General features: G+C 41.1%; 1 protein-coding gene and 1 non-coding gene across 5 annotated transcripts in view; one reads left to right on the forward strand and one right to left on the reverse strand.

The window, feature by feature from the left end:
- Window positions 1-24494, reverse strand: part of nfic (nuclear factor I/C) — a 459067-nt gene that overhangs the window by 113412 nt on the left and 321161 nt on the right. For 2 of the 4 annotated variants that reach the window (XM_078198406.1, XM_078198405.1), the window contains exons 8-9: window positions 22115-22299; window positions 13866-14024 (exon numbers count right to left, since the gene is read on the reverse strand). In XM_078198406.1, the coding sequence (XP_078054532.1) occupies window positions 13866-14024; window positions 22115-22299 (344 nt within the window). The remainder of the gene's footprint in view (window positions 1-13865; window positions 14025-22114; window positions 22300-24494) is intronic. The other 2 variants (XM_078198408.1, XM_078198407.1) reach the window with 1 other exon arrangement.
- Window positions 17141-17212, forward strand: trnag-ucc (transfer RNA glycine (anticodon UCC)). The gene has a single exon. It is a non-coding gene; the product is annotated as a tRNA-Gly (tRNA).

Here is a 24494-nt window from a genome sequence, read left to right on the forward strand (position 1 = left end):
CTTATTACTTTACTGTTTATAATGTGCGCGTGATGTCAGTGATGAGTTTTACTATCGAACACCCACTTAGCACACACAACATAAACCATCTGACACTTGGGAAGATAAAGTGTGCTGGCTGGCAGCAGGGTTTCAATGGGAGGGGAATGGGATTTAGGTGGCCCTGCAGTTGTCCTGATTTCTAAGATGGCCGTGAATGTGATTCATATTGTGGCTTTCCGGTCCTGTCCAGGCTTTTGACGTGTCTACTGCCACTTGTACAGAAATTTGGGATGGCTCAGATGTGGTACTGTCCAAGAGAGACAGAAACCTTATCCATGCCTATTCCAGCCTCACACTTGCTGCCAAGGTGCATCCTCAGCAGATCCACCCATATGCAGGGAAACAACGTTCCATTCATATCAGAAAGTTACCACATAAATGTGCTTTTGTTGTATTTCATTTACTGACACTCAGCAGCCAACTGTGCTGTGCTGTAACTGCAGTTTCCTGGAAATTTGTAACATTTTTATCATATTGTTTAACATTTCCATGTTGCTTATATTCCTATCCCACTGAGGGGAAAAAAAATCATCAATTATATTTCTAAACTTTTAAGTTTGTGGTCAGCATGAGAACTCAGGGAGCAGCAGGGAAGTAATTATAGTTCCCAGAACTGAATAAATTAGCAAATTAGAGACTGCAGAATAACAGGCAGCGCACAAATATGTACTCAACAGCAGTTGTGGTGTAACTGGCAGATATAGCTCTTTGCCTATGGAAATGCTGTTGTTTAAACTAAAGATAGCGGTCTGGATTGATCTGCCAGCAGATATCTGGTAGGAAGCGAGTTAATTTCCTGACTGCTTCTGGCAGAACTTGGCCTGGCCGACTTCCCATATGGAACAGGCCAGAGGTTGGTGTGAATGGCAAAGAGTCACATGGCCTGGAGACTGCCCGTGAGACAAGGTGGGTAAGTGGCATCTGCTTCTCGTGGAGTCTTTTGATGGAAGGGAGGCATGGTGGGGTGAGCCCAGGGCAGGGGTGGCCTAGACCTTTCTTGCCCTGTCCCTCCTAGCCTTACAAAGGCAAGAAAAATACTTAAATAGATGTATATTCATTGGTCTTTTCTGCCCTGGGTTGCCTTGGTGGGAAAGCTATGGGCTAGGGTTAGTACTAAGTTGGGTCTCAATGATGTGTAAAGAAAGGCCCTGCCCTTTGGGGTGGTTCCTTGACACCTTCTGAGCAGAGAAGGTCAAAGTCGTGAACAGTGGGAGCCATGCATTTCCAGTGCCGGTAAGTAACTCAGAACATTTTAACTGCCAACCTGTCTAGTTTCTACCAGGCAGCGATAGTTAAATGGATCCTCAAACCTGAAGAATTTTAAAAATTGACTTTTTTCAAAGTTCGTCTTGGATTGTCAATAACTGTTTTTCATATTGATTTGCTGTGATTATAAACAAATCCATCACTGTGTAACTATGCAAAGCTCCTTATATTCATTAGTCAGCAGTCTGGTATCCACCTTCATGTAAAAACCACTACAACACAGCTGTAAATATTATTGTTACATGAATAATAGCTATAAATTCCCACATCCCAATGTGAGACGCCAAATATTCCTTATGACACAAGGAGGTGAACGTTCCTCAGTCGCCCTCCATAGAAACTCTGGAGAAATAGAATAAATGACCAGAGTTAATGTGACATGTAGGAAATAAAACTCCTTACCCATGAACTGGAAGTCAGAATGCCATACAGTTCCAGGGGAAACTGAAGTCTTTGGAGGCAATGCAGTAATACTTTTTACTACAGTAATGATCTTAAGTTTGATCAGGTTCACAGCATAGATTGTGCTCTGTCACGGAGCACAGCATGCATAGCCTGCTAATTGTGTCCATTTTTGTTTCTCAATGGGATAGGAGAAAGCAGGAGAGGAGGGAGCTGATGGAGCAGGCCTGGCAACATCACCTCAGTATTTTGGAGCACTGGTGTCTGATAAAGCAGGCACAGACACTTCAGAGAGTTTGATGAGACTACACAGGATGAGCTACTGGTCCCCATTAGCGAAAGGGTAGATGTGGCCAGTGGAGAAGGCCAGATTATTACACCCGCTAACCCATTTAATTACTCAGAAGTAATAGCCATATTGCCACATGCCCTCAGCACTGTGCATCTTATTTCTTGTGCTTACAGGACAATATTAACATTGAAACAGAAAAATTCCAGCACAAAGAACACCACTTGTCTCACTGTGCTGTGTGGGCTAACTTCTCTCAGTACGCTCATTCAAGTTTTCTTTTTTCCTTTATCCCTAAAACATCTTTTTAATTTGTTTTCCTAATGCCTCTTAAATGCTGACATTAACCCAACTTTAGCATCTGATTTACCTAAATGCTCTTAAAACTAGAATGCATTCCGTATTCTAAAAATTTTTCTTCGTAAAATCTTTTTTTCTAACTTCGCCCTTTATCCTTCTGTGCTATTGTTGGTTTAAGTTTCCTCATTAAAAATAATTTTTCACTATTTCCTTCCTCTGAGCCTTTCAAAGTTTTGACATTTCCATTTTCTCTCCCTTAACTTCTCTGCTCCTGTGAAAATAAACCTTTTTTCAAAAAAAAACAAGTTTTTTATTATAATAGTTTTCTTTCATCAATGGTTCCTGAGCATAGAAATATTCTGCACCTTTGCTATGGTGTTGCACGGTGGCATAGTGCTGCTTGACAGCACCAGGGACCTGGGTTTGATTCCCAGCTTGGGTCACTGTGCGGAGTCTGCACCTTCTCCCTGTGTCTGCGTGGGTTTCCTCTGGGTGCTCCGGTTTCCTCCCACGGTCCGAAAGACGCGCTGATTAGGTGCAGTGGCCATGCTAAGTTCTCCCTTAGTGTACCTGAACAGGCGCTGGAGTGTGGCGACTAGGGAATTTTCACAGTAACTTCACTGCAGTGTTAATGTAAGCCTCCTTGTGACACTAATAAATAAACTTTAACTTTAAAAATTTTACCCTCTCTGTATTGCAGTGCCCAAGATCATACGTCACACTTCAACATATATTAGGAATAAATTAAACCATGTTGGATATGCCAAAAGATTTGAACTTGTGAGGCTGAATTAATTTCCTCTATCCAAAGAGTCCCTGGGCTAAATTCTATTTTGTAAGTCACAGTGGAAATGCATTTTCTCTGCAACTTCTACTGCAAATGAGATCAGCCTTGGTGCAAATTTACAGTCCAATTCCGCACTCTATTTTTGCAAAGAGCTTATAATGTTAATGTAGTGCTTGGAACATGGCCACCAGTATTTTATTCTGTTTCAGGCAATAAAGCCATCATCACCACAATACTTCATAATGCTCCATCTGCCAAAGAACACTGCAATAAAGTCACAAAACAATCATTTCTAAATATCTAGTGAATATACATCCTCATGTGACACTGCATTGCTAAATCAATTAGATAAACACCGATGATGAAGCACTGAAGCAAAAGGGGAAAACCAATGCAGTTCCCGCTAGTTTATCACAAAGGTATTTCATCCGTAAGCACAGTTTATGTCTATTAAATCAAACATTTGTTCAAGATGAAAATGTAATTCTTTTTTGGAATCTCGTGGGTCTGATTTTAAGACTGTGCAAAGTGAATGTGTTTTCAGTGAGTTTATGTTTCACACTGAACCAAACAAGTTCACAAATATTCAGATGTCATTTTTTAACTTGAGGCGGAAATTGTGTGGGTGGGAAGCCAAGGTGGACAGCAAACCATTCAGAGCTCCAAACTTTGAGGCCCTGCAGATGTTAAATCCCCAGGCATCAATTGCCTAGCCTATGTTAATCTCACCCCTAACCTGCTCCTGCCTCTGGCTCCGCTTGCTGCCGGGTCAGGGTGATGGGGTAGCCACAAGATGCAAACCACTCCCCCCCCCCCCCCCCCCCCCCCCATGCTGGTCACTGCTCATAATGACTGTCAGGACCTGGCGACATCTTCATAGCTTAATCTGCAGATTCAGGGAAGGATTCTGTTGGACAGAAGGGCAGGTCAAGAGGGGCACTTCAGGGCCATGCAGTTGGATAGATGTGGATTTACCCCACAGGCTGCTTTGGCTGCCTGTTCCCTTGGCGGAAACTGGTTGGCAGCTCAAAATTGGTGATAAAAGTCACCCGATCCAAACAGAAACAAAGATTGAAGGAACGGAAGGAGACCATTTAGCCTTTTACACTCTGGCATGTTTGGATATCTCCATCTTTTTTTACTTTTATAAAATCAGCAGAGTTTGTGAACTGCTGGAGACTGATCAGCAAAAATAACAAGTATTTTCTCCAATGGGTTTGTAATAATTCCACCACCATTTCCATAAATGGTGTCAGCACACAATAATACACAGCAACCAGGAGTGTAATCATTAGTGGCAGTAAAGGTGAAAATTGAGACTGGCGTTAATTAACCTGTGGAATTATGCATTGTGTGGTACACTTTTCAGAGTAACTTTAAAATCTAAGCAATGTAAAACATCATTTATTAGATGCCATTGGTGTTTAATGAGTGGTCTTTCACTCGTATGGAAGAACATTCCTATTGCCAATCAGTCACATCTTATATTTTAAAAGATGCTTTCATGAAGTTCAGTGAATGGCTTTTTGAATCTAAAATGTTAACTGACTAGCCATTCATGACAAGTACGCTTCAAGAACAAATAAAATCTTCTTAACTTCAAGAAGAAAAGTAATTAAAATATTTTCCCAGAGTGTCTCGAAAAATTTCCATTTGTGAACCATCTACCAGGTAAGAGAATGGAGTATAATGTACTCTGCAAAGGAGACTGTACACCGAGTTTCCTGTGGACCGCAGCTGACTCAGCAATGCAGTGAAGCCTCAATAAGTACAAAGAAACTGAAGGTGTAGGCGACAGAAACAGATACTGTTCAAACTTCTCGCCGTGATTATTTGATGTGTATAAACTTTATTGAGCCACACTCTGGAAGTGACCTGTGGTAAATTTTTTCCAACGAAATATCCTCACCATAAAAACTGAATCTGAAATGTCCATTATCTCTTTGATCTTAACTTCTAAGATTTCCCACTTTTTTGAGCTTGATGCTCAGACAGCACTCTATGGTACTGAACGTTTCCAGAACTTTGTGTGTTTTCTATATAAAGATTTCTCCTCATAGGCACTGCTCAGATGTCATGACTGAAGATATTTTCATGCAACATCAAAGGTGCAGTCACATCTTTTGAACAAAGGCTGCTGGGAGACTGGGGATTACTGAACAGTGAGCACAGCGGGAGACTGATTCAATGAGCACAAAAATACAAAGCTGGTTTCATTAAGGAGCTGCCAACCCCTGTCAGTGAACAGAAAGAATGTACAGCAGGTATGGAAACACTGAAGAACAGTTTGTTTTATATCTCTGCATTTGATGACAGTATTGAGTACTCGGAAATTAGTTTCAGAAATTCAAATAGGATTTTCATCTGACAGTGTAAAAAAATCTGATAGTGTAAAAAAACTAAGGTAAATAGTTCTTCTGCAATGTACTGTACAACATATGCAAAAATGTTGGAATATATAAAACGCAATATCATTTAAATGAAGGCTTAATATTTATGGAAAACACCATTTAAATACATTTGCAACTTCAGGCAGTCAATGCTGTGCTGATAATGCAGTTTCTTTCCTATCTGCCCCACACTGCAATTCCATAGGTACAGATTGCAAAGAGGGCAAGGTGTATGATGCCAGTCTCACACTGCAGGCAATGACTACCCTTGAAGTTAAAAAAAAAGTGCCTCTTATCACCCTTCCCTTGAACACTGCTTTAGAGTGGAATCAGGACTAGGACAGAACAGGTGAGAGGTCATGTCCATATTAACAATGGACTGGCACCATGTAGCAATTGCAGAAAAATGCAATTTAGTGCCATATCAGACCATCGATGTAGCTGAATTTAGTGGTCCTTTATCTTAAGACTAATTCAATAGCAATGGATCGAAGATTAAGGCTGCGAGAGTTCCTGTCAGATACGGGCATTTGCAGCAAATCTCACTCAGGAAACCAGAACCTAAAAAGGTGAGAGGTGGGAAAGTTTTTGGTTTTTGACAACTGCTTCATATTACATGGCCACCATCAGCAGAAGAGAACAGACAGAAACTGCTGACTGAAGAATCCAGGGAATGTTCAAAGGGAAAAAAAACAAAATGCTTGAGTCATATTGAAATTGTGGCCAGGAGTGGGTGACTGGATCGCAAAGGAAGCAAGTGAAATTAAATAAAATACAACTTAACTTTTTAGCTTTTTCCACTTGAGTAATTTCAATATAGTAATTCCACTTTAACCTAATAATAATACACATGGAGGCAGGTCGAACTTAGATTGCTCATCAGCACTGTAAAGTTACTGAACACCTCTCTGACCATAATTATTACCTGATGACAACAATTCTGAGGGAGATTTCATTCAGTTTTTGATAAAATTAGAAAAATTATATGAAAACATTTTGCAATGACACTAGAAATAATCAAGCGGGCAAATCTTTTCATGTTTACAATGTTTCCAACACACCATGATCAAAGGAAATTTCCCCTTTCATCACTCTTATATAATCAGGCTTTTAAAACCATTCTCCCACAAAAAAGATTTAGAAATTAATTTTGTACATTTAAGGGGTGTATTCACACACTACCATGAAGAAAAGACTTGCAGTTATGAAGCACCTTTCATAACCTCAGCATTACCCAAATGCTTTTCTCTCTCTCTTCAGGTATCATGCCCTAAAAGGGTGTTGGTGACCACGGACTTCCATGTGTCGGTCCAAGATTATAGTTGGCAAAGCACTTCTGGTGTTCACCTTCTGCAGTTTCTGGCTGACCAGCAGACTCTCCCACTCCTACCTACCGTCATTGGCCTATGGGAAGGATTTTCAGGCTGATAATCAACCTGTTATGATCACACCTTCTGTGGCCATCAAGTCCTGAAGTGGAACCCAGCGCTTATGGCTCAGAGGTAGGGAAGCTACCCAGCACCCTGCAAAACCTCCCAAAGCACTTTCCCAACAAATTGATTCACTTTTGAAGTGCAGTCACTGCAGTAATTTAGGAAGCGCAGCAGCCCATTTATGCATAGCAAGATCCCATACACAGCAATTTGAGAATGGCTAGATAATCTGTTTTAGTGATGTTGTTTGAACATCAAATATTGGGCAAATTCCTCCTGCTCTTTTTCAAAATAGTGCCATGGGATCTTTTATGCTCGACTGACCTGATGGATGTCAAACTGAATTACATAACTGTGTAAGGAATTTTTACTTTTAGGAACATCTGAGGGGGCAGACGGTGCCTCGGTTTAACATCTCATCCAAATGACAGCACCCAACAGTGCATCACATCCTCACTACTGCACTGGAATGTCAACCTAGATGTGGCACTCAAGTCTCTGGAGTTGAGGGCTCGAACGCACAGCTGCCTGAGTCAGAGTTGAGAGCGCTACCACGGAGCCAAGGCTAACATCTGCTGCAGCCATCTGCTAAGACAAAGGAGTTTATTCCTTAATGGGTCAGGCATTAAAAATGTGTATTAAAACTATGTGAAAAGCAACTGATCCCAGACCAGTTTGAATTCAGTTGGTGGGGAGGTGAAAGTGACCTTTGTCCGCAGTGCAAAATTACCAACCGCAATTCCGACCGCTGCTGTTTTATTTTAATCTGGCCGCTATCAATATGATCCTAGATGGAAAACAGGCCAAACGAAATGAGAGCAAGGTCGTTGTTGACTTCAGTAGGACCTCTGCGTCTTTGGCCCTGTTGGGTTCTTTGCCTGTTCTAAATATTAGGGCAATTGAGATGGTCTACAATTAAACTGAGGAGTGACAGCAGGGGTGATTTCTTTGCACTCGTAACCTGAGGAGGTGAGGAAGCCGATTATACTGATGCACCTAGTGTGAATAGGAAAGAAGCTAGAGGGATAGCCTGTCTTCTTCCAATGGTCAGAAGTAACAAGAGAACTGGAGAACAAAAAAGAATCTGTAAAAGTCAGTTAGACCTGGTAGGTCTGAGGAGGAAGTGTGGCTTAGTGAATGAAAAAGTTCAATCATCTTAAGTTCCAAGAATGTCAGAACTAACAGGCTCACCAGAAAAATAAGTCAAGTTAGCTCACAAACTCTGGTGCTGTGCAGTCAATCGTTGTTTCAATATTTGGGCAACTTAATGATTTAAATCAGGACTCATCTCACCTGTCAGTCTGCTAATAAAGTTGCAGGCACACCCAAAAGGTAAAAAATTCAATTCAGGTCTAACAACATTCTAGGGGCTACTGCTGACTAGAAACTAGAAACTGAACTGGACCAGCCATAAAAAAACTGTGGCTACAAGAGCAAGGTCAAAGGCTGGGACTTCTGCGCTGAGTAATTCACCTCCTTAATCCCCACAGCCTGTCCACTATCTGCAAGACACAAGTCAGGTATGTGATGGAATACTCTCCATTGGCCTGGATGAATGCAGGTCCAGGGACACTCAAAATGTTTGACACTATCTAGGGCAAAGCAGTCCACTTGATTAGCACTCAATCCACAAACATTCACTCCCTCCACCACTGGCACACAGTGGCAGCCGTGTATATGGTCTACAAGATGCGCTGCAGCAACTCACCAAAATTCCTTCGAAAACATCTTCCAAACTCATGACCTCTACCAACCTAGAAGGGCAAGGGCAGTGGATGCATGGGAACACCACCACCTGCCAGTTCCCCTCCAAGCCATACACAATACTGACTTGGAACTTTATCGCCGTTCTTTCAGTGTCACCTGCTCAAAATCGTGGAATTCCCTCCCTAACTGCACCGTGGGTGTACCTACCCCACGTGGATTGCAGTAGTTTAAGAAGGCAGCTCATCACCTTCTAAAGGGCAACTAAGGCTGGGCAATAAATGGTGGCCTAGTCAGTGATGCCCACATCCCATAAACAAATGAAAAAAACATAAAGAAACCCTGTTGTTAAACTTCAAAGTTGAGCTCCATATGATTAGATATTAGGCAATATATTACATTCCTGCTTCCAGGAGTGAATACAGTCATTAAGCCTGGTAGAATATCTGAAGAAAACTATAATGAAATCTGTCGCTGTCATTTAACTAAAATCCATAACTGTACAAATTTGCTGTGGTCCACATACCACCTCATACCACTCTTACCACTTTCATGTTAGTTAATTCAAGTGATGTAATGATTAGTGAAATTTAGTCCATGAAAACTGAATGTTACTTTGGATTGAGTGCAGAGGAGGAGAGTTTTAAGAGTACAGATGCCCGGGTGTTCCTTGCTATTCACTTCTTTTTTAACCCATTTCTGGAATGTCTGGACTGATCTTCTCCAGCAACTAACATTCCAAAGACAGTTTTGCTTCTGGTGATTTCTTGCTTAATAATCATTAAATGTGATTCAAACAATGGTGTGTTTTCACATGACACGATAGTTAATCTTAGCAAAGAGTTAAAGTAACTCTTTAAATGAGGAGAAAAACTCATTAGTCAGTGAAGGAGTGCTGACTGGAGCTAAAGCCTAGTAAAATGCAAATATCATCATTGTCCCAGAGGACCATTGGCTGCTCTCCCCTTTCACAGAGAGTTGACTGGAGGCGATTGAACCTGAGGATCACCACACCTCAGGCAAGGAGCAAGGTTGAGAATGTGGGGCCTTCATGGATAACCCAGATTGGGAATCGAACCCGCTCTGTTGGCATCACTCTGCATCACGAACCAGCCATCCAGCCAACTGAGCTAACCGACTCCCTGCAGGTCTGTGGGTATACATATCAGGAAAGGGTTGACAAGCTGAGTCTCTTTCCCCTTGAAAAATAGCTGAGGGATAACCTAATAATGGTCTTTAAATTATTCAAAGATGGTTATGGAGTGAATGTGTCCTCTTGTGGGGAAGAGCATAACTAGAGATCATCAATATGAAATAATCACCAAGAAGGAAATTCAGAACAAACTCCTTCATTCAAAGAGTGGTTAAGAACTCACTGCCAATGATTGAAGTGTATAGGGGAATTGCATTTAAGGGTAAGTTAGACAAACATTTGGGGGGAGAAGGGTACAGATGGTTACAAAGCTAGTTGAGAAAAGGTGGGAGGAGGTTTAAATTGAGAAACTGAGGTTTGAACTAGTTGAATTTTAAGACCTGTTTCAGAGTTGTATATCCAATTAACTGTGCTTTTCCAGGAGAACATATATAGTGAAGTCCAATAGGACACTCGCATCTTGGAAAATTTATTTCAACCATTGCTTTTCAAATAAGTCAACTATACAGGATAACCATTACCAGCCAACTCAACATTTCTGAGCTGGATTTACGTTCCAACACCAGCAGTGATTACAGTTGTGATTTTCAGTGTTACAAGGTTCCTTTGGCTGAACAGAGTTCATTTTGACCAAAATCAGACCACAGTACAGCTTTGTTGTGAGTTGTGCCTCTAGTACTGGGAAATGTCCACAACCAGAGAATGAAAAGTTGCCATTTACTTTGCAACTGTACATGCACAATCGTTTCAATGTTCAGGATTCTGCAATCTGCATTGCAAACTACAACATACAGTCAGATGAAGAAAAAGCTCTGCTTCTCTTGAGCATGGCATTGACCAGGACTCTAAAAGGCCCAGCGGGACATCCCCCACAGTCAGGGAACTGGCAGGAACATCCATCAGTTCCAGGTGGAGATCAGAAAGAATCAAGTAACTTTTGGGTGCCAGAACTTGCCTGTGATTAACTTCCCCATGGCCGAGGTCTCGCTTGCTGAGATCTGCCGTCAATCCACAGGCTGCCAGCTCTTCATGCCGCCAATGCCAGTGGGAGCAGTGGCAGCTGAGGCGATGCACCCACCAGGCACCCAGGATCATTGTGGGATTCTAGACTGAAGGTGAATGAAAATACATTGGGGATTGTTGGGTGGGGGTCCCAGGAGCTGGGGGGGCTGGTGGGGGAAGCTGGCTGGTGGGTCAGAGACAAGGGCAGGTGGATGGCTTTCAATGACCACTCCCGTGTTCAATGTCCGGTCTCTAAATCGGGCATAGAGTACCTGATAGCAAGGGACCTCCTTCTGGACGCCGCTGGCAATCCCAACAGGGTTTGTTGGGTGAACTTGTGAGAGTGTGGGAAGGTTGTGCAGTCTCCATTTAATCCCCAAACCATCAATAAATGGTGGTGGGCTCAGCAATAATGGCTGTCAATTGACTCACTAATGTGCTTCATTGTCGCCAAGGATCCATGTCAGCCCCTTCAACCTTCCGATTCAATCATTTTGTCACCACCAGGAGTCAGACACAGGGCCTCTCCCAAGATTAGGTGGCCTCTGCTGCCAATTTTCCTTCTCTGACCGGCTGCTTTAATTCCAACCCATGTATGATAATACATGAGTAATGGGATTCTCCGATTCTATCTTTCTTTTAAGCCTTCAAGGGTTTATTCTCTCCTGATCCCCAATTCAGCTTTATTGGATGCTGTGAGGCTGGAAGTTTCTCGGACAGTTTAGGAGTTGGAAGACAGGTTGCTAGACTTTTCAAGTGTCCTCGATTTCACAGGACAGTTGGCCACTTTCTTCAAAGTTGGTACTACTTCTTGTTTACAGATCTGATTTCTTGTGCCTGAACTTTGATCTGGTGGGTCTCCTCTGTCTGTAAGGACAGCACTTGTCATCAGCAGCCAAGGAGGTCAGATGGGCTCAAAAGATGAGATGGATTTTTTTGTGCTAGTGTATACGTGCCTGCAGCATTATAACTGAACCGCTGAGGATTTCTTGCCACAGTTCTGTTGTCCTGCATTGCTTTGGGAGGTGTTTTATGTAATCAAGCATGACATTTAATCGCATATTGTTTGAGTGTGGGTGTGTACCCATTAGACTGACCACTAAGCTGTTAAAATGACTGAAGATGGTTTAGTGCTAAATAGCGGTGTGCTATTGAGCCATATCTATTATGAAGGTTTGAAGTTGGTTCATTGGCATGTGTAAGTTACTGGAAGAAACAGCCATAGTGTATGTGTGACATAGACATAGAGCTGACTGGTGGTGATTTAGCCTGAGGATCGCCACACCTCAGATGAGGGGCAAGGTTGAGAAGACAGGCCTTCACGAATAAACTCAGCTGGTACAGGAATTGAACCTACGCTGTTGGCATCACTTTGCATCATGAACCTGCCATCCAGCCAACTGAGCTAAACCGACAGAGCCAACTAGGCTCAGCTGTGCTGTTTTCCATGTTCACATAGCCCATATTGTCTGACTTTAGACACAAGATAAATACTGAGAGGCCAGCGCTGCTCTTGCATGTCTCGTCGCCTTCACAAGAGGAGGGGTAAAGGGGGAAATTGAGGAATGGGAAATAATTGGATGCAAAAACAGTAACATTAAGGAAGTGACTTTCCCTTGCCCTTCTACAGCACAACAGTAAAACCCTCGTAACACTTAGGCCTCAACATACAAGCTGCTACCCATATCAAAAGTTCAGTATAGAAAAATACTTCCCAACTAAAAGCTTTATTTTAAAAGACAGCAATTAAATAAACACATTGCTACTGATTTTAATTAGTTTAGTATAGCATCTTTGAAATTGAATTAAATGGCATGCTGGCCCTCATCTGTCAGGGAGTTGAGCATAGGAATTGGAAAATCATGTTGCAGCTGTATAAGACTTTGGTTAGGCCACATTTGGAGTATTATGTACAATTCTGGTCGCCACACTACTGGAAGGATGTTGATGCATTGGAAAGGGTGCAGAAGAGATTTACCAGGAAGTTGCCTGGTTTGGAAGATATGGGCTATGAAGAAAAGTTGATCAAACTTGGATTGTCTTCATTGAAGCATCGGAGGATGAGGGGGGACCTGATAGAGGTTTACAAGATTATGACAGGCTTGGATAGAATGGATAGTCAGAGTTTTTTTCCCAGGGTCAAAGGGTCAATTACTCGGGGACATAGGTTGAAAGTCAGAGGGGGGGAGTTTAAAAGAGATGTAAGGGACAGGTTTTTCACACAGAGGGTGGTGAATGCCTGGAATGCGCTGCCGGAGGAAGTGGTGGAAGCAGATTCTATAACAAAGTTCAAGAAGCATCTGGATAGATACATGAATAGGCAGGGAATAGAGGGATATGGACCATGTAGAGGCAAGAAAACATTAGATTAGGGAGGCAGCTGTGTCGGCACAGACTTGGTGGGCTGAAGGGCCTGTTCCTGTGCTGTACTGTTTTTGTTTCTTTGGCAGGCCTTTTTGTCAGAAGGCTGGGAAAAACAATTATACAATTTAATGCATACCATGAGCATTTTTTTACATGAAGCAGAGTTCCAAGAACACTAATTACCCCCAAAATAATTCAGTAAATGATGCAGTGCCAACTGTGACATGGGAATGATAATAAGCCACTAACATCTTCATGGCTCAGTGAATAAGATCTACCTCCAGGGTATTTCCTCAAATTGTAGGCCTTGGCTGCTAAATACAACCAATAAAAAAGGTTTGTTTAATTACTGTCTGGAGAAGACTTAAGACTGCTGTACTAAATAAAGCACTCTTAAAGCTATTTGTTGTAATTATTGTTGAAAGAGAATTGGAATGCATTATGAGGTTATCGCTTTACTTTCCTGCAGTGCCTTGTTTTAGAATGAGACAGGCACACTTCTGGGACATCAGCTCTTATTTCTTACTGTTGTAGTTGTGTCCCTGGGGCCTTACTATTGGCCAATGTGATTTTGTTTAATTGGTTGGAAATAAAATGTACTATATATAGGATTCATACAATTAATAACTTCCATATTGGAAGGGTCCATAATTCCTGCTTAAAAAAGATACTAATGTAAATAAAGCATAGTAAGTAGTCACTTTCACTATAGGGTTTATAAGTACAATGTCACCTTCACATGAGGATAACACTCCCCAGGGCCTGGGGAGTAGAACAACTGACACAGGGTGTCTCGCTCCGCAGGAAGCATGCGTCCTCTCATTTGAGCACGAAGTGGCATTGTCACTGAAGTCATGGAGTAGTCCGTGGCTCGCTCTCCCTCCCTCCCAGGCTGTGTGGAGGCAAAGGGCCCATGAATGGGAAAAAAATGGGGATAAATTGGGAGAAAAAGTAAATGAAAAATGAAAACATTTTGCAACACAATGCCTAGATAGATAATGTACACTTTACATACTACAGTTAACTACCGAACAGGTTTTCTAATTACTCAGTTGATTATACTTCCAATTCTATCATTGCTGGTGGTAAATACATTTCACTACACGATGTCTAATTATAGTCTGACAACTTAAAGCAATAAATTGCAGACAGAATGTAAATACTTATTCAAATTGGCCAGCTAAATTAATGCAATTCAAGTGAAGGTCACTTATGTCTGCAATGCAACACATGTAATTATAATATATGTTTAAACATGGGGTATGTGCATAATCTGGGGAGAATTTATACATTTTTAACTTTACTTATTACACAGTTCAACAAGAAAAATGATCAGAGACAATTACTTATGTTTTTTTAGGAGGAAAACAATATATTTATATTGTCAGCACATGCATTACATTTTAAACGTGGCAAGATTAGATGCAATGCCAGCACATACAATGTGAAACTCCCATCGATGATGGAAAAGGGTGGGAAAGAATATGAGGTAAATGAAGTAGTGATGATTAGGTGACATTAAACTTGGGTTCTAAAGGGTTGGATGAAGAAGGGAAAGCAGAGGAGGTAACAATAAAATAGTGAAGTGCAGTTTGCAATATGATGAGATAATGTACAGGCAAGGATCAGAAAGAATGAGACACAACAAAATGGAGATATGATTGCTATAATACAGGGCCTGCAAAGATTAAGATAACATTTCAGCAGAATTTCCTATTGTTAATCTTATCTTGTAAATTTCCAAAATTAATTTGATACTCCAAAAATAAAAATTATCTCACAACTGAACCCAATCATTACATCTGCCTTTCCCAGCAGGAATCATTGAAGAACAATCAGGAACAGGGTCCCTAGTTACTTTATCACCACCAACCATTCATCCCCTCTTTCTCTGTCTGGGGGACACTGAGACCACTGACTAAATTCAGTCCAAAGCAGTTAGTGCACCTGGAATACTCCTGGTCCACATGCCTCAACGTCAACATAGTGCAGGTATTCACTGAGCCACCTGCGAACCATTATTATACACCCTAAAATTGCTTTCAAACTAAATCTTAAACCCTGGTGAGTCAGTGTATTTGGCTATGTAATTCTTCTTGCCACTTTACGCTCATGTCACTTTGTTAAAATTACAATCTGGTCCTGACGTTGCCACCGGGACTTGACATGCATTAAAGAAGACTAATTGCTGTTGGACGGGTTGTCCTTGCTGTCTGCTCAGTCGAATAAGTTCAAATGGCAGAAGGTAAGTTAAATGACCTGATAAATTTTAACTGCCCATCTACTGCTAGTTGGGTCAGGTTAAAGCTGGCCCCTATTTCTGAGTTCAATCTGAAAGTAGTTTCAAAAACTGACTCTTTAAAAGAATGAGAGCAACTTATTCAATACATCTGAAAAATCTTTTGTGTTTATACATATGTTGATCCTCTAGATAGTCATGTCAATCCTTTAACCAGTAAACAGAGAAAAACAGCACACGAGTATACTATCCAGTTGGAGCACTGACTGTTCTTTGTGGCTTTTAAAATTGACACCTATTTTCCATACACACGGGCAGACGAAATGATTTTCTGTGAACTGAACTTTCTACAATAATTGAAGATATCTTCACAGTGACAATTTGTGAATTCAGAAAAGCTGCTGCAGTCTGCAAATAGTTGGCGAACCTGTTTGTTCATCAGCCCCTGTGAAATAGTGTTCACAGAGCTAATTCTGTTTTAAGCAGCAAGCTTCCCTTGAATTAGCAGTGGCATTAAGGATTTATGCTGGACATTTTCCCTTGGTTATCTGCTGACTAATGAGGCAATTAAAATGTGTTTTATTGACTAGTCACGATTCTGCGTCAGTGATTGACGGCGTTGATGTGCCATATATCTTGACGTAACAATAAGTGATGCGATAAAACTCCTTGTTCCATTAATGCAGATTGAAACCCTGGTGACAGCCAACACTTGTGTCAAGTCTACTTGTGTGACAGGGTTCGGTATTAAGCTGGACATTCTGCCTTACAGGGAGCAAAGGCAGTTGTTGTCCCTCCATCTCGTCCCGTGGCAAATCTCTGCTCAGTTGCATTACGTGGCACAGATCTTAGAGGAGTTTGCTTGCCTCTTTGGCCTTAGTTGAAGCAGGGAAGACAAAAGAATGAGCACTCAAGTGGGTCAGATTCAATAAAAAGTTGTTCAAATTGTAAAGGCAAAGGCCATGAGAAAGACGTGCAAAATCAAATGATACATGCGGATTCAAAGTCATGTTTCAGTTCCCCGTGTTTTAAAATTTTACTTAGACTTATTGGGAACAAATGTTGCAATAGCAATAAAATTACTCTCGTAATAATATATTAGAGCACAAGAGCATGTGATGTTAAAGTTATACCTCCCAGTACCACTTCAAACTCTGTGATATAAATAAATTGTGCAGAAATGGATTTAAACACAGGAGACTTCCATAGATATTAAATTGCGGTATGATAATCCTAATCTTATTGAAGTGCTTATTAAAATTGCAGAGACCAGCTTTTAAAACAGATTTCTGCCAGCCGTTTAGCTTATAAAATTCTTTGATAATGACAGTAAATTATATACATTCATTCTATTAGTTTAATGCACGACTAGACTCAATGTATATGTAGAATAAGAATAACAAATTTTCCAGCAAACTGATTGTTCTCAGGTAGTGGGAGCAATGTTGCACAGCTGGAAGCAATTAATGGATTTGAGTGGATTAGTGGAATTCTTATTCAAAGAATAGATATTGCAACAGTGAAGAACTGGGTTTATAACTGAACTATGATGAGCTAAATTACAGAAATGTGCGAAACAGTTCTTGTTTTTCCTGTTTAGCAGTGGCAAATGGACGCATAAAATGAATTACATGTTTCAATATGGTGAAACGGGGGGAAATTAGAGTGGGGGAGCCCTCCTGATGTGGGCTTCTGTATCTGCCAGTCATGACTGCTGGGCATAACTGCTATGACTATCCTAATCGTAAGTCAGATGCAGACTTATCACTGCGATGATGGTACAGTGGTGAGCATAGCTGCCTTCCAAGCAGTTGACCTGGCTTCGATTCCCAGCCACTGCAAAGTATTTGGGGCAGCCTGGTGGCACAGTGGTTATCACTGCTGCCTCACAGCTCCAGGGACTTGGGTTCGATTCCTGGCTTGGGTCACTGTCTGTGTGGAGTTTGCACGTTCTCCCCGTGTCTGCGTGGGTTTCCTCCCGGTGCTCTGGTTTCCTCCCACAGTCCAAAGATGTGCGGGTTAGGTTGATTGGCCATGCTAAATTGCCTCTTAGTGCCCCGGGATGCATAGGTTAGAAGGATTGGTGGGGTAAATATGTGGGGTTATGGGGATAGGGCCTGAGTGGGATTGTTGTCAGTGCCGACTTGATGGGCCGAATGGCTTCCTTCTGCACTGTAGGGTTTCTATGAGATCACAGATCAATCTTAAGGCCACTGGGAGAAAATGCACTCTTCTCACCAAGTGGGTTGGATGTGCAACTGGAATCTTGCATCATTTTTGGAAAATCCAACAATTGAGTTGGCTCTTGTGATCATGAGCTGAACACATAATAACCTCTTTGAGGAAAGAAAAACTCTTGCATTTGTATGGTGCCATTCATGACCTCAGGATATCACAAAGCGCTTTAGAGCAAATGAAGTACCTTTGAAGTGTGATTACTCTTGTAATGTTTGCAAATTCGACAAGTCAACTTGGGCACAGCAAGATCCCACAGTAATTAAAACAAATGGTGTAGCTCGTCACAGGTTACACGTTGGCCAGCACTCCAGAAGAACTCCCCTGGTCTTCTTTGAATAGTGCCACGGGAAGTTTTAAATCCACCTGAACAGGCCTCAGGTTCAACACTTCACTCAAAAAGATGACACCTCTGACAATGCTGCATTCCCTCAGTACCTCATTGAAGTGTCAACCTTCATTAATTGCTCAATTTCTTGAGAGGGTCTGGAATTCAAAACCTCCTGATTTAGACGTGGGAATGCCATCCCTGATTCAAACTGACATTTAAAGACAGCTAAAGTAACTTCACTGCAGTGTTAATGTAAGCCTACTTGTGACGCTGATAAATAAACTTAAACTTAAGTCAGAAGAACAACAGGGAAAATTGAGTTGATTCTATTCAAGTTGTTTGGTCACTTGCATTTATGGAAGACTGGAAACTACAATTAACAAAAACATCAGCCCTACCATTTTAATACATAACAAACAAGATGAAATAAGGAAAGAATTGGCCAGCCACTTCTATTGAAACTTGCATTAGTAAACTTGTTTTGTGCATTAATTTTGAAAGTACATATCACATTACAATGCTTCAAAAACGCAGCCAATTTACAAAATGTGGTCTCTTTAGATGAATAATTGTTGCAACAAAAGATATCATAAATTGTTTTGCAATCTAGTATTCTGCTGTTTGACTGACTTGACGCTCCCGTTGCGATGAACAAAGCAGCCAAAAGCAAGAATGACAATAGTGCTTGATCACTGGCTCTAAGCTTAGCTTGTGTGAGCACACCCAGCATCCGTAACAAGCTTTAACACCAATTCACATCCACTTGGACTTGTCTGGACTTGTATTCGGACTTGAACTATATTGTATGAGGGAAATCATTTGGTGTTACGGACTGGCTGAATTCCATTTTGGTGAAGGATACTGAGGAAGGGATAGGTTCCCACACTACACAAGCATAGGACTCCATTTGTTGAGCAGCCCATTTGTTGAGAGTCACTCATAACACCAGATCACACTATCTCACATTTCTGTTTCAGAGTTACAATTTCCTTGACAGTATTGTTGAATCCCAGTGTTATTCTTGTCTTCCTTTGTTCTGCAGTGAGAGGAGAGAATGCTGTGAATGCAAAACTATCCCACTATCCACAGTAAAAGTGGATGAGAAGACAAGGAACTAACTGAAAAATGGACAGAAAAAGATAAAGCTCACTTAGTTTCCATAAAGAATTCAGCGCCACTTCTCGTGTCATGGTACCGCAGTGTGACAATAATATTTTCACTGCTTGGTTTGCATTGTTGTGAAGCTGAAGATGATACTAGATGCTGCATCGTACTCAAATGCATTCACAGAGCACTATTTCGACCTCCCACTGCCAGTGTGATTGTTAATGATCAAAAACAGCTGAGAAGCTTTAGCTTTTATCAGTCATTAAAGTGTGAATGCTTTTACAGCAGACAGTGGAGTTTGTTTTAACTGTAACAGCTTATCTGCTTTTGGCAGGGTTCTGTACCAGTTTGCTTTTTATACTTCATCAGACATCCTCCCTTCCTGGCATGAGCACAGTTCTTCCAGAAAACAGGAGATGGACTGAAAATACTTTTCCCTTTAGAAAACAACTCAGTTGCTCTTTGTAATAAAAACGTGACTCTGTAAGCAGCCAGTGCAGCAGTAACAGGACATCATCTGTGACCCTTTGATGGACACATCTCATCTAATAAGAAAAATAAAACTGCAAATGTTGGAAATCTGCAACAAATGACAAAGTTCTGGAAATACATCTAAAAAATTAGCCTTCCTTTTTGCTTGACCAATTCTGACAGACCTAATGTGTATTTCTAACATTTTTGGTTGTTGTTTTAACTTGATTTACATTTACATTTTTATGACGCCACAAGAAAGTGGCTGAATTTCAACTGAAAAATTCACGCTTAGATTTTACTCAGCCTTGAAAGCTTTGGTCAAACATGCCTCTGTAGAATCTGATTTACAAGTTGCATTGAAAGATTTGTAGCCGTGACTCTGGGCTGCATCGTCCTGTTCTCCAGTCCCAGGTAGATGGATGGAGTGAACAACAAAGACATGCCTTTAATTTGCAATCATATATGTAACATGATAGCACACTGTAAGTCAGAGAGATGTTTTGGAACAAGCAGGTTGAATGGTAATCAATAATTATACATGTATTTACAATGTACTCTAGATTCTAATGAGTAAACATGCAGACCAATGTCTGTATGAACCATAATAGCCTGAAAACATCTACATCAAAACCGCCACAGCTGCTTCCTATGACAGCACAGCTGGAACCTATCTCTAAATTGTCCATTTAATGATCACCCACTGGCATAGAGAAATACACTTCAACCTGACTGGTAAATTCTGTTCACACCCAGAAGTTTATTTACTTCTCTACCTGGTGCCACTGAAGGGATCTGTACATTTTCCTTGATATACTAAGTGGCCTGAAACACATTTAGACATTTGCAGTCCAAACTCTGGTTTACAGAAAGATACTACAAAAGATAAGAGCTTCCAATGGCATTTTTAACACCAATCTCTTTTACTCAATTGCCAGTGTAGTCGGTTTACTTGGTAATTTGTATGCTACTGATTCAGAAGCTTGTGTCTTTGGGCCCCAATACATTGTTTGAGAATGGAATCTAAGATGATAAACTTGCAGAGCTGAGGTAGTGCTATACTTTTGGATTTGTCATCTTTCAGATGAGATGTTAAACTGAGGGCTCATCTGCGTGTTCAGATGGACGTGAAAAGTGCCACAGAACCACTTCAAGAAGAGCAGAGAATTCAGGAATCCTGGCCCAATGGTTCTCTCTCCAAATCACCACCAAAAAATAATTCACCTGGTTAGTCAGCTGGTGTGCCATTCTTGAGAGCATGCTGTGTGCAGAATGGTTGTTGTATTTTTGTGTGTAACAATGGTAACTACACTTTAGAAAGTAATTCATTCGATGTGAAATGTTTTGGAACCTAATAAGACGCTATAGAAATGCAAGTTCTTTCTTCCTCACGCAGGCCTGGATCCATCAATGTACTTGGCCACACTCAAATTGTACCGCCAGGTAAAAGCTCAGGTCAATGGACAGAGATATAAAGCAAGAAACTGCAGTATATCTTTTACACTTGATTCAACCATGTCATGAGTTATGAAGGAGGAATACAAAAATCACATCCTACTATCTCTTTATTTTTTGAAGGTGACAGGACCATCTCCATTGATATCGGTGAAGATCTTTGCCATCCCAGTTGCAAATACCATTTCAGTTCTATAAGCTTTGAAGATAATTGGGAAGAGCTACAGCAAGGAAACGATACAACATACAGCAAGATGTATTGGCATTTCATGGCGAACGCACTTCTAATTTATTTTTGGTGTGTGTTGCCCCTTTAAATACTTCTTTGCACAGCCGTCTATGCAGTACCTTAACGTAATTGACTCCCGAGTTTCTACACAGATTAGAGAGAACATTGATGATGACAATTAACGGACCAAGAAGAAGAGTTGATACTGCATTGCATTTTCTTTTGAGAGGGAGCATCTGAAGCAAAATGACATTAATGCAACAAATTTTCCTCAACAGGATTTTGCATTACCTACCTTACCAGCATACAGCTGGCTCCACAGATGACTCCACGAGCCCAGCATGCACATCTCTTTAAACTCACAAGTCCCACCACTAGTGATATAAATATTGCAATTGTTCAGTCTATTTACACAACATCACTAAGTTTCACTATTTAATGTCTTGGCAAAGGGGCTAGGGCATTCACCCCTACTGCAAAATTTTGCTTAAATAACGTGACCAAAAAGTAGGACAGGAATGTGGATGCTGACAGGACATTGCTGAGATGTATAAAAGTAGGCTGCTAAAAGACTGGGCTCCCGTACAGAGCCAAATTGAACAGCTGACTGAATTAGGAGAGGATTTGAAATTTTCGTTAAAATGTTAACTTTTGGTAACCTCTATATAATTTCTTTATATCTGAGAATATGGATCTTTTTTTGAGATATATTCAGTCATATTATCTGACACCAGGGAGAAAATGCAAAACCCTAACAATCAACATGAAAGGATGTTTCAATAAAAGACCAATGTCCTTTCTTACGCTATAAAATTTTATTAATCTCTTATAACCTTTAAAGACACAGAATTAGGTTTCACTTTCCCCTTTTCACAACTGTGAATTGGGGACTTCTGTAAGAAAGTTTACTCTTACCGGGCCTGGTTGCTGGTTAGATGAGTCACAGGCAAGTGAGACCAGATCCTTGAGCGGGTCCGGTGGATTGAGATGTGGTGGGAACCGGATTGTTGTGTGAGGGAAGTAACCTGAAGCACTCTGGGGAAGGATGGAGGTTGTTGGAAAATGCAAAGATGAAGAGGCATGCGGACTTCGTGTAAGACCTGCAAATGCATAAAAGAACAAATTTTGCTTCAAACCGCATTGCGTTATAAAGAATCACATTTTACATTTATTTGTATTTGTATGTTGAAGGTGCAAGGGGTTTGCGTTTTTGCTCACACTTGGGCACAAGCACACCGTAGAAAATGTTTTCACTATGACTTTGTTTCCTACCTACCATCATCACAAAACATTTTAAATGAGGTTTTAATCAAGAGTTAAAATATCTTTCATTTTTAAAATTTTCTGACTAAGAGGGCTAGATGGAATAGCTTCTTCACTTGGTACTTGTACTATGGTCCATTTTTATGGACCATAGAAAGTGGAAGCCTTTCACAGCAAGACCTGTAGGTTTTTTTAAAGTTAATGCTTGTGCAATCCAGTTTTCCACAGAGACCAGTCACATGTCGAACTTGGGAGCTCACTATGGTAACAGTTTTAATGAAAGGTCCTGAAACGTTTCTCTCTCTCCACAGATGCTGCCAGACCTCCTGAGTATTTCCAGCATTTTCTGTTTTATTTCAATAGAAAAGTAAGTGCTTATTACATGATAAAGTGCACCCTCATTCTGACAAGTATAATATCCAATGCATCAGTGCGCAAGTTGGCAGTACATTTCCCCATCAATAGGGGAGAAATATATTTGTGTTGGCACAGGCGGTTGAGCATCAATGAATCAAGAGGAACATTCATATCTATTCAAAACAAGATTATAATTAACAAATTATATGTACATAAATTCAGTTCAGTACTACCACATCAGCTTGTATTTATAAAGCAACATTAATATAGTACAATGTCCCAAGGTGCTTCACAGGAATGATGCTGAACAAAATGTGACACTAGTCACATAAAATGATATTCGGGACGATGATTAAAAGCTTAGTCAAAGAGATAGGTCCAAGGAATGCCTTAAAGGAGGAAAAAGAGGAAGAGAGGTGGAGAGGCTTATGGAAGGAATTCCAAAACCTAGGGTCATGGCATATGAAGGCAAGACCACTAATAAAGGAGCGATTAAAGCTGGAATGCTTAAGAAGTCCAAGATTCGAAAACTGCATACATCTTGGTGGGTTTTGGGACTGGGCGAGACTAAAAGAATGGTGAGGGGTGAGATAGATACGGGGAGACGGTGACGTAGTGGTAATGTCACTGGACTAGTAATCCAGAGGCCAAGGATAATGCTCTGGGGACATGGGTTCAAAACCCATCACACTAGCTGCTAGAATTTAAATTCAGTTCATAAATCTGGAATATAGTTTGCCATGACAATGTCGATTGTTATGAAAACCCACTAATGCCCCTTAGGGAAAGGAAATCTGCCATCCTTACCTGGTCTGCCCTACATGGGACTCCTGACCCATAGACCATAGCAAAATGGTTGACACTTATGTGCCCCCTAAAATGGCGTAGCAATCCACTGGGCGGTTCCACAGGGGGAGGGCTAGTGGGACCGGCAGGCCATGCAAATTGCCATTGACTACGGCAGGATTGGAAGATCCCGCTGGCAAGCCATTGAAAACCTGCCACTCGAGAGCTGGAAAATTCGGCCACTCAGTTCAAGGGCAGTCAACAAGTGCTGGCCTTGCCAGTGATGCCAACATCGCATGAAAAAATAAAGAATTTGAAAGTAAGGTTGAGAATTTTAAAAATCGAGGCATTGCCTGATCTGGAGCCAATGTAGCTCAGTGAACATAAGGGTGACGGGTGAACAGGACTTGGTGAGAGTTAAGACTGGAAGCAGAGTTTTGGATGACTCTACGTTTACGGGGGTAGAAGGAGGAAGGCCTGCCAACAGTGCATTGGAATAATCAAGTGTACGGGTAGCAAAGACATGGATGAGTGTTTCAGCAGATGAGGTGAGGCAAGGGCAGAGTCAGGCAACATTGCAGAGTTGAAATAAGAGGCCTTAGTGATATGTATTCTTGTATTACATAGCAGAAAGACAACAGGAGCGCAAAGCAATAAGATGATCTGGAACTATCTGCCAGATATGGAGTAGAGCAACTGGAGGCAGAATAGTGCACTTCTCTCATCCCGGTTGGAACAACAGTTTGATTGACAGCTCCACATGGTTAAGAAGTCTCTGATATGGGGTTATGAATTTAAACACTTGTTTTAGAAGGGATAAAATTCCTGGATGAAATGTTTGCTTTTATAAAGGGATTAAGTAGTTTACATAGAAACATAGAAACATAGA

Source organism: Mustelus asterias, chromosome 26 (genome assembly GCF_964213995.1).
Source record: "Mustelus asterias chromosome 26, sMusAst1.hap1.1, whole genome shotgun sequence".
Taxonomy (NCBI): Eukaryota; Metazoa; Chordata; class Chondrichthyes; order Carcharhiniformes; family Triakidae; genus Mustelus; species Mustelus asterias.